This window comes from Nematolebias whitei, chromosome 10 (genome assembly GCF_014905685.2).
Source record: "Nematolebias whitei isolate Nwh7 chromosome 10, NemWhi1, whole genome shotgun sequence".
NCBI lineage: Eukaryota > Metazoa > Chordata > Actinopteri > Cyprinodontiformes > Rivulidae > Nematolebias > Nematolebias whitei.
In genome coordinates, this window is record NC_056507.1 from 39058914 (window position 1) to 39069398 (window position 10485).

The window sequence follows — 10485 nt, forward strand, 5'->3', positions numbered from 1 at the left end:
TCAAGGCACCTCAGTGGGAAGTCTGTGGGAAGGGAAAAGTGTGGCAGAAAACGCTGCACAAGGAGAAGAGGTAACCGGACCCTGAGGAGGATTGTGGAGAAGGGCCGATTGCAGACATTGGGGGACCTGCGTAAGCAGTGGACTGAGTCTGGAGTAGAAACATCCAGAGCCACCGTGCACAGGCGTGTGCAGAAAATGTGCTACAGGTGCCGCATTCCCCAGGTCAAGCCACTTTTGAACCAGAAACAGCGGCAGAAGCGCCTGACCTGGGCTACAGAGAAGCAGCACTGGACTGTTGCTCAGTGGTCCAAAGTACTTTTTTCGGATGAAAGCAAATTTTGCATGTCATTCGGAAATCAAGGTGCCAGAGTCTGGAGGAAGACTGGGGAGAAGGAAATGCCAAAATGCCAGAAGTCCAGTGTGAAGCACCCACAGTCAGTGATGGTCTGGGGTGCCATGTCAGCTGCTGGTGTTGGTCCACTGTGTTTTATCAAGGGCAGGGGTCAATGCAGCTAGCTGTCAGGAGATTTTGGAGCACTTCATACTTCCATCTGCTGAAAAGCTATATGGAGATGAGGATTTCATTTTTCAGCACGACCTGGCACCTGCTCACAGTGCCAAAACCACTGGTAAATTGTTTACTGACCATGGTATTACTGTGCTCAATTGGCCTGCCAACTCTCCTGACCTGAACCCCATAGAGAACCTGTGGGATATTGTGAAGAGAAAGTTGAGAGACGCAAGACCCAACACTCTGGATGAGCTTAAGGCCGCTATCGAAGCATGCTGGGCCTCCATAACACCTCAGCAGTGCCACAGTCTGATTGCCTCCATGCCACGCCGCATTGAAGCAGTCACTCATGCAAAAGGATTCCCGACCAAGTATTGAGTGCATAACTGAACATGATTATTTGAAGGTTGGCGTTTTTTGTATTAAAAACACTTGTCTTTCATTGGTGGGATGAAATATGCTATTTTTTTGGGACAGGCATTTTGGGTTTTCATGAGCTGTATGCCATAATCATCAGTATTAAAACAATTAAAGACCTGAAATATTTCAGTTGGTGTGCAGTGAATCTGAAATATATGAAAGTTTCATTTTTATCATCATTACATTATGGAAAATAATGAACTTTATCACAATATGCTAATTTTTTGAGAAGGACCTGTATTTGCTACTATTGGACCAAGTGCACGTCTGATTAATAGCAGTCTTTCCTCTGGTATAGTACCTGAGGCTTTTAAGCATGCATTTGTACGCCCTCTACGTAAAAAAAAAAAAAAACAGGCCTTGACCCCTCTCTCCGCTAAAATTTCAGACCCATCTCTAATCTTCCATTTATTTCTAAAATATTAGAGAAGCTCGTCTACAACCAGTTGTTACCATTTTTAGAGTACAATGGTATCACTGAGCCGTTTCAGTCTGGGTTTAAAGCCCACCAAAGTACAGAGAGTGCACTTTAGAGGGTTTCAAATTATATATTTTTGTCAACAGACTCTGGAAAGTTTGTCATTTTAGTGCTCTTAGATTTCTGCTGCATTTGACACTGTTGATCACAACATTTTAATCTCTCGTCTTGAGCACTGTGTGGGCATCAGGGGTGTCGCCCTCAATTGGTTTCAGTTGTATTTAACCAATAGGAGTTTCTGTGTAAAAATTGACAATTTTATGTCTTCCACTGCTCCTCTTCCACATGGTGTTCCCCAGGGCTCAATCCTTGGGCCTCTTATTTGCTCTTTACTTACTCTCCCATGGCTCTATTTTCAGGAAACATTGCACTTAATTTTATTTCTATGCAGATGATTGCCAGATCTATTTTCCCATGGCACAAAACAACACATTCCAGCAACTTACACACTGCCTTAATGATATTAAAGCATGGTTTTCCCTCAACTTTCTTAGTCTAAATGAGAACGAGACTGAAGTTATGCTGGTTGGACCGAGTTGCTGTCCCTCTCCTAGCATAGATCTTGGCTCACTGTCATTTTATCTCAGGGACTGTGTCACCAATCTGGGGGTGAAGTTTGAGTCCGATTTTAAATTTGAAAAACAGATCAGCAGTGTTGTTCAGAAAAGTTTTCATCAACGTCGCCAAATAGCAAAAAAAAAACAATCTTAGCAAGACTTGACTTGGAGAAATTAATCCATGCTTTTATCACAGCTCATCTTGACTTCTGTAATGCACTATATGTAGGCATTAGCCAGACCTCTCTTGCCCGTCTGCAGCTTGTGCAGAACTCTGCTGCTCGCCTGTTAACTCAAGCCCGTAGGCGCAGGCAAATTACTCCCATCCTGGCATCCCTTCATTGGCTCCCTGTGCAATACAGAATTCATTTGAAGCTTTTGCTGTTTGTTTTTAAATGCTTGAACAACCTTGCCCCACCATATCTGTCTGAGCTGCTTCAGCCTTACTGCCCACCCCGATTCCTACGATCAGCTGATCGGTTGCTGATGACAGTCCCTAAAACTAGGCTGAAGCTCAGAGGTGACAGAGTGTTTGCTGTTGCTGCTCCCAGGTTGTGGAACAACTTACCCTTGAGTGTCAGACAGGCCTCCTCTCTTCCGGTTTTTAAATCTCTTTTAAAAACACACTTTTATTCTTTGGCTTTTAACACGTGATCTTATCTTTTATGACATCTTAACATACCTGCCGTGAAACTTGTATGTGTATGTTTTAATGTTTCTTTGTGTATGCTTTGTATGGTTTTATTGTCTTAATTAACTTGTCTTTTTGTCTTATTGTACAGCACTTTGGCTACCCTTACGGTTTTTAAAATGTGCTATAGAAATAAAGTTGATTGATTGATTAGCGAATTAAAATCAGGTCTAGCATGGCTGCGGGAGGGTCTGGAGATTTCTTGGTGGGCTAGTCTGGTGTGTGGGCTGCAGGGTCAGCTCTCGCACTTTTTATTTTTTAGAAGTTTTTATTAACAACATATAAACACAAAACACTGCTGTGGCTGCCAGCTCTCGATTTTGTTTGCGACCTGTCAATCAATCCAGTAGGCATGTCATCAAATGACCAATCAGTGAACTCAATTTTTCCCGAAGGTAAACGCCCCTTGTCTGTGGAGCTGACTGCAGCCGCTCAGGGTCGACGCTCGAGTATGAAGTCTCAACCCTCTGCGGACAGTGCACGTCGAGTCCGCGCAGAAAAACGTCCAAGCGAGTATACTGGAGCCTTAACACAGAGTACGTGTGTGAATGAGAGGGAGGCCAGTGGAACAGTGAGGCTAAAAGAAGCAGAGGTCACAAAGGTGCAGGACTTCAAATACCATATTTTCCGGTGTATAAGTCACACCTTTTTGCATAAATTTACAAGTCCTGCGGCTTATACACCGAAGCGACTAATATACATTTTTTCCCCAAAATTTATAACCCAATTTTTGACTGACATTTGAAATGTTCATTCATAGACAAGAACCAGTAAACATTACCAGTTACAACCGCTAGAGGGCCCTCTAGGCTTTGTATGTTATTCCTACACCTCGCTACCCCCCCCCCCCCACACATACACACACACAAATGTTCACAGAGACAACTGACAAAAACTTAATATAAGTAAAATGCTCCCAAACAGAAAATCCTATCTTGCAGATTACAAACTGTCTCTGTCCTCCGGTGGAACCAGACGTGTCTCCCTGTCTCCCCCCCCACCCACCCACTGCACTATTTTGTATTGTGAACCCTTAAAAAGCCTCTCTTTTTTTCTGCATACCTCTTGATTCGAAGGATCAGCTGGTCTCTCAACAAAATTGATCAACTTCTGCTAATTTTTTGGGACAGGCATTTTGGGTTTTCATGAGCTGTATGCCATAATCATCAGTATTAAAACAATTAAAGACTTGAAATATTTCAGATGGTGTGCAATGAATCTGAAATATATGAAAGTTTCATTTTTGTCATTACATTATGGAAAATAATGACCTTTATCACAATATGCTAATTTTTTGAGAAGGACCTGTACATGTATAATGTCCATTTATGCTGATTTGATGTGGTAGGTTTTTTTGATGCCTCAAATCGTGCCCTGTCTAGGACATGGCGTGAGAGATCTTTTTTTATACCGTATCTCGTTATGTTTCCTTCCCTTTTCTCATCTAAGCAAAATATTATTCTGAATAAGAATGAGGGCCGCGCTTTTTATAGTTGCAACTTTGTGCACTCCGCCAATCTTTCGGATGACTGTACGTACATGTTTACATTGTATCTCGGTGCAATGCCAATAAAGTTTATTCTGATTCTGATAAAAACATGAAGCCCAAAACGATAATCGAGCAGCAGACAGAAAATTTGTCAATGGGTCGGGTCCACGCAGTCTGCCTGGGGGCTTCAACACAGTGGAAGGGACGGCTGCACGGCGGTGGAGGATATCCCCTCGCAGGGAACATTCCTCCCGTGTCTGGCTGGTTTCCAACGGGCGTACGTTCTACATGGTCATGCGCCACCCATCCATCTGTCGCAGCTCCAGTTGAAAACTCTACAGCTTTCCTCCACCGCCCAAACTGGGAGGAAGGGGGCAACGGAGCACGTTTTCTGCGGCCCTGGGAGGCAGTGAGGTACGGGCAGAGGAAGGTTCCAGAGCTTGCGGCCGGAGCAGAGAGGAACACCAGCGCCTAGGCAAAATGAAGCTGTTTTGACTATTAAAGTACAGGAAAAGTTCAACTGAGACACACGTTTGCTATAATATCGAGCAAACAAATAATTGTTTTTAGGTGTTAATCTTGTTAAATTCTTGTTAAAGTCCTCACGTGAGCTCTCCCGCGGTCGCCATTTGGCAGCCAATTGATTTCTGGCAAAGCAATGGCCCATGTATCTTGGGGGTCAGCAGGGACGCATAATAAATGCAACTTATATGGCGGAAAATACGGTACTTGGGGTCCACTGTCCAGGAAAATGGAGAGTGTGGTAAAGAGGTGAAAAAGAGAGTCCAGGCAGGATGGAGTGGATGGAGAAAAGTTTCAGGAGTGATTTGTGACAAAAGGGTGTCAGCAAAGGTCAAAGGAAAAGTTTACAAGACAGTATCCTGATGCATGCTCATCGTCTGTACTCATCCCTTTAGTTGGCAGCTCAGAACACCACATACAGAACACCATGGACTTTGTGGACAAGGTGAGGGATGTCATCATGGAGACTGATGAAACAATGGTCTCTTTTGATGTCACATCACTCTTTACATGCATTCCTGTTTATGATGCAGTAGAGGTAGTCAGTTTAAAATTAAAATCAGACACCACTCTGAGCAGCAGGACCACACTTTCCACAGAACAACTGTGTCAACTCTTGAAACTGTGCCTGCAGTCAACCTACTTCACATATGGGGAGCAATATTATAGGCAGAAACATGGGTGTGCTATGGGGTCTCCAGTTTCTCCTATTGTTGCCAATCTGTACATGGAGGAGGTAGAAAAGAGAGCCTTGACGTCCTTTTCAGGGACACCACCAAGTCATTGGTTCAGGTATGTTGACGACACCTGGGTTAAAATCAAATCTCAGGAAGTCCAACATTTTACTGACCACATCAACTCTGTGGATAAATACATCAAGTTCACACGAGAAGATGTAAAAAATGGCAGGTTGGCTTTCTTGGACTGTGAGGTCTCAGTCTCTGATAGAGGACATTTGCAAACTGAGGTTTACCGCAAACCCACCCACACAGACCAGTATTTGCAGTTTGACTCCCATCACCCTTTGGAGCACAAGTTAGGAGTCATCAGGACTCTGTATCACAGAGCAGACAGCGTCCCCACTAGCTCAGGAGCCAGGCAGAAGGAGAAATCCCACACAAGACAGGCTCTAGAGCAATGTGGATATCCTAACTGGGCCTTCCTGAAAGCAGAGAAGAAACCCAAACAGGACTCCAGTCAGCCAACAGGTGAAAAGGAGGAACCCAGACCCAGACCAGTGGTCATTCCATATGTTGAGGGAGTATCAGAGAAACAGACGTTTATTTTCTAAACATAACGTCCCAGTGGCTTTTAAACCCCAAAATACATTACGGCAAAGACTGGTTCATCCCAAAGATCCAGTCCCCCGGCACAAACAGAGCAATGTTGTGTATGCTGTTCAGTGTCAGGAGGGCTGTGATCAGTCCTACATCGGGGAAACAAAACAGCCACTGGCCAAAAGGATGGCCCAGCACAGAAGATCAACATCATCAGGCCAGGACTCTGCGGTCTACACTCATCTCCAGGCCAGTGGTCACTCTTTCAGGGATGAAGATGTTCACATCCTGGACAGAGAGGAACGATGGTTTGAGAGAGGAGTAAAGGAGGCCATCTTTGTGAAAAGAAATCGTCCATCATTAAACAGGGGTGGAGGCCTCCGGGTTCAACTGTCCCCCTCTTACAATGCTGTGATTGCTAGTATCACTCAGCCCTCTGTGAGTAGTAAACAGCCATCAGTGTGCTAATGACCCATTGTTAGGCTGATGGTCCTTCTTGAGCATGTGATCAGCTGGTTTTGGTTGTCAGCAGCAAAACTGGTTGATCCACTCGGAGAAGGTGCTATTTAAGAGACTGAGCTGAATACAGCTCCTCAGACTGAGGAAGTCTCTCGGATGAGAGACGAAACGTTTCTACATTTTTTTGTTGATTTGCTTTGTTTTTTTTTTTTTGTTTTTTTTTGAATGTCCAGAGGACCAGATTTAACTTTTTTAGATTTACAAGACAGTGGTGAGACCAGCTATGTTATATAGTCTGGAGACAGAGCCATGGACAAAAAGACAGGAGACAGAACTGGAAGTAGCAGAAATTAAGATGTTGAGGTTCTCCTTAGGAGATACAAGGATGGATAAGATTAGGAATGAGATCATCAGAGGCACAGTACAAGTTGAACAACTGGGAGATAAAGTTAGAGAGACCAGACTGAGATGGTTTGGACATGTCCAGAGGAGGGACAGTGGGTTTATTGGTAGAAAGATGTTAGAAATACAGCTGCCAAGAAAAATACAAAGAGGAGATATATGGATGCAGTTAGAGAGGACATGGAGGTAGTTGGAGTGAGGACAGAGGATGCAAAGGGCAGAAATGGAGGAGGATGACTCGCTGCGGTAACCCCTGAAGAGGGAGATGCCAAAAGAAGAAGGAAAAATGTACATAAAACACATACATTGCTTTTAAAATACAAATTTCATTTTGCACAATTTATTTCTATGCATAAAAACCAATAAAGTGACAGAGACTTGTCTTACTGTGATGGGAAGGGTAAATGACATCAAATCCAGGAAGTGGCATCACAAGGTCGTGTATGGAGTGACTCTCAGCCTCCTCTGCAGACAGCACATGTGCTGCAGCTTTAACACATGACAAAAGAACATGAGGAGAAAAATGCTGTTTGAGCAGCACTGTTCAGAAAGTGTGAACTTTTAAAACTAAATGCCATGACATGGTGCAAATGTTGAGAAAAAGTACTTTTGTCTTTAAATAACACATTTTACTGTCCAAAAATTACTTTATATCAAAAGTAAGTGGTTAATGTTAACAGTCTGCACAGCATTAATTACATTCCCAGCTAGTGGGACTTACTTAAATGTTTATAACGTGGTTACGTCATAGAGAGGAACGGGAAAAAAGTCTACATCATATTGATGTCACGGTTATTTTTTTAAACAAATCCTAAATTATGTGCTTTCACTGTTAAAGTTAATAGATGTTTATTGCAACAATAAAGTGTAGAAACAAAATTATCTTCTGAATACACAAAACTACAGCATAAAGTAGTTTATCTGTACTATTGAGCCTAGAGCTGGGCGATCGATATTTTAAAAATATCTATATAATTTTTTATTGCGATGCAAGTTGAGACTATCGATATAAAACAATAGTTTTATTCTTGAAAATCCTGCTGCTGCCTTCTTTCACCCACTTGTCCCCCTCCTTCTCCCTCATTGAACACAAACCCAGCCCCTCAGCCGCTCTCCCCTCCTTCCTGATTCTGCAGGAGGTGGGCGGACACGTTTAGCACAAGTAAACACGACAGATGTTAAGAGCAGAGTAGATGCTGTTGAGCAAAAAGAAAAACAATGACTGTTCTTTCAGAGATAGTTTGGATTTAAATCGTCAGATGAGAAGCAAAAATATGATTTCTGTAGACAATGCTGAAAACAGTCCCGACGAAAGGTCAGAACTACGAATCTTTTTCACCAATTAAACAGTGGAGTATGAACTGTTAAGCTGCAGCTCTGAGTGTTTTTTCAGCGTCCTTCCTTGAAACAAACCACGAGTCAGAGCTCATTTAGCTGTGCTGTGCTTTATGAGAGGAGCAGAGAGAGGTGGCGACATTAATAAATCACCAGCTCATCATATCACTAAAGACAAGGTCCTTAGCGGCTAACAAGATGCTAACGCTTTAGCCGTTTCACAGCTGAGACTGCAGCTTCACACAGGCTTACAACGTGAAGGTGGCGCAGCTGAATGGACTGTACTTTTATAGCACCTTTCTATCTTATCAAGACATTCAAAGCTCTTTACTACACAATCTGTGTCCTCCTAGGATGACATTTTTTCAGGAGTACCGCGGGTCACGTGATTCAGGCAGGATTCCGGTGGGACCAGAGTCAACTTCATTATGGCTCAAGTGACCAGGACATGACCGGATTGAAAGTAAACAGGAGCAGACAGGAGCGGGAACCAATCAATAAGCAAAAATGAAAAAAAAAAAAACACGGGCGCAGCTATTTTGTAGTTTTCTTTCAATAAGCCTTCACTTTAACACAAGTCAAAGTACAGTGCCCAGAAGTCAACGTTCCAGCCGAAGCTTTTCACCGAGAGGGCGGGAGGAGCAGCGAAGTCTCCAGCAAAGAAATCGAGTGGCTAAAAACAGTTTGCAACACAAGGTAAGAGGTAACTGTCTGAAGCCTTCTGGATCGAAGGCGAAACATTTCAGCACAAAAAAAAAAACGAATCTGTCCAGATGACCTGACTGAAAAATGTTGGATTGTATACCTGGATTATTGAGCATGGACTTTGTTGTCTGTCTATCTATTAAACTCACAGAACGGGCAGGAAAGTGTCATAATCAGGTCTCTCTTGTAAATGAGTCCTCAGCTGCAGTGTGGAGCTGCTTTGTTTACCGTCAGTAAATAAACACACCCAATAGCGCATTTTCTCCACCTTGTCCCTTTTAATTAAAAAATTATGCTCTGCTTTGTTATGTGGGTGTATTATAGTGGTTTGTTGCCCCCTAGTGGTAAGAAATACAGAAATACCTGTTCCAGGGATAGCTCATGGCCAACTTATTAACGTAAAGAAGATAAGACTGGTATAAGGGTTGTGTGTGTAGTTATGTTCTGCCATTCACCATTAAAGCACGTATCCACGTCTCCCCCTGCTTGATTATAATTCTAAGACCCCAACCAAGAATATCACAGTGGGGTTTTAGGTTAAAATCTTCATTATCTGTCGCTGTTTGTAATGTAAAAAACCCAGAACCCTTCCTGGTTAAAGTGCACACATTCTCCAGTAAAAATATCTCTATTTTTATATTGTGAAGTCATGCTGGATACTGAAATCGAAGAAAACGTGAATAACCATCGCTTTATTGCGTAAATAGTTACTGTCGACAGCAAGCCATGCCAGTACAACAACAAACCCATTAATGAAAGCATTCTCCAGTAAAAAATATCCCAATTTTATATGAAAGGCTAGTTGCATATATATTATAATAATTGTTTTGGTTTTAGGCTTCCGATGAAGCCTTCCGAACCAAAGGTGAAACGTTTCAGCACAAAAAAAAAAAAGAAAAAAAAGAAACTGTCCAGATGACATGACTGAAAAATGTTGGATTGTATACCTGGATTATCGACCATGGACTTTTGTTAGATTTAAGATATGATGTGCACAATTATGTTGTTGTGTTAAATTTTAGGCTAAGAGTTGATTTTTCTCAGTTCATTTCCTCACACCAGGGATGATTCTAGAAGCCCTTTTTAGGGGCCTTAGCCCCCATTGTTGACAATGGCTCTTGGCTTGAGCAACACAGTGGGTATTAGCATTAGAATTATTGTATGGGGGACATATTGGTGCGAGGTCTGTGGGTCCTCCCCCATAACTTTTTGAATAAAATAGCTGCTTTTTCCTGCATTCTGGTGTATTTTAGCAGGTTTTAATACATCTATGTTTACCTACATAAGTAAATAATTTATTCAATAACTGTTTTAGCAAGCATGGCACAAAAAGTAGAACTAAGCTTTTTGTTTGTCTTTAATTTATTTTTCTACCTAACAGGAAGATGTTAGCTGACACACATTTCAAAACAGCAGGGTAAGATACATAAAATCTTGTGATCTCTGCCTGGTGAAGCTGCTTAAATAATTCAATCAACCTTTATTTATACAGGTAAATCCCATTGAGCCTCGAGGAATCATTTACAAGAGAGACCTGATTTCAGCAAAGAATGATGACAACAATGGACAACAGCAACAACAATAAACAGTTACAAAGAGTCATACTGCAGGTTTTTTTTTTTTTTTTTTTTTTTTTAAA

At 42.2% G+C, this 10485-nt stretch overlaps 1 protein-coding gene across 2 annotated transcripts in view; it reads right to left on the bottom strand.

Annotated features, from left to right (window-relative positions):
- Nucleotides 1-10485, bottom strand: part of pus7 (pseudouridine synthase 7) — a 115124-nt gene that overhangs the window by 3901 nt on the left and 100738 nt on the right. For both annotated transcript variants that reach the window (XM_037683649.1, XM_037683648.1), the window contains one exon: nt 7194-7295. In XM_037683649.1, coding sequence (XP_037539577.1) covers nt 7194-7295 — 102 coding nt within the window. The remainder of the gene's footprint in view (nt 1-7193; nt 7296-10485) is intronic.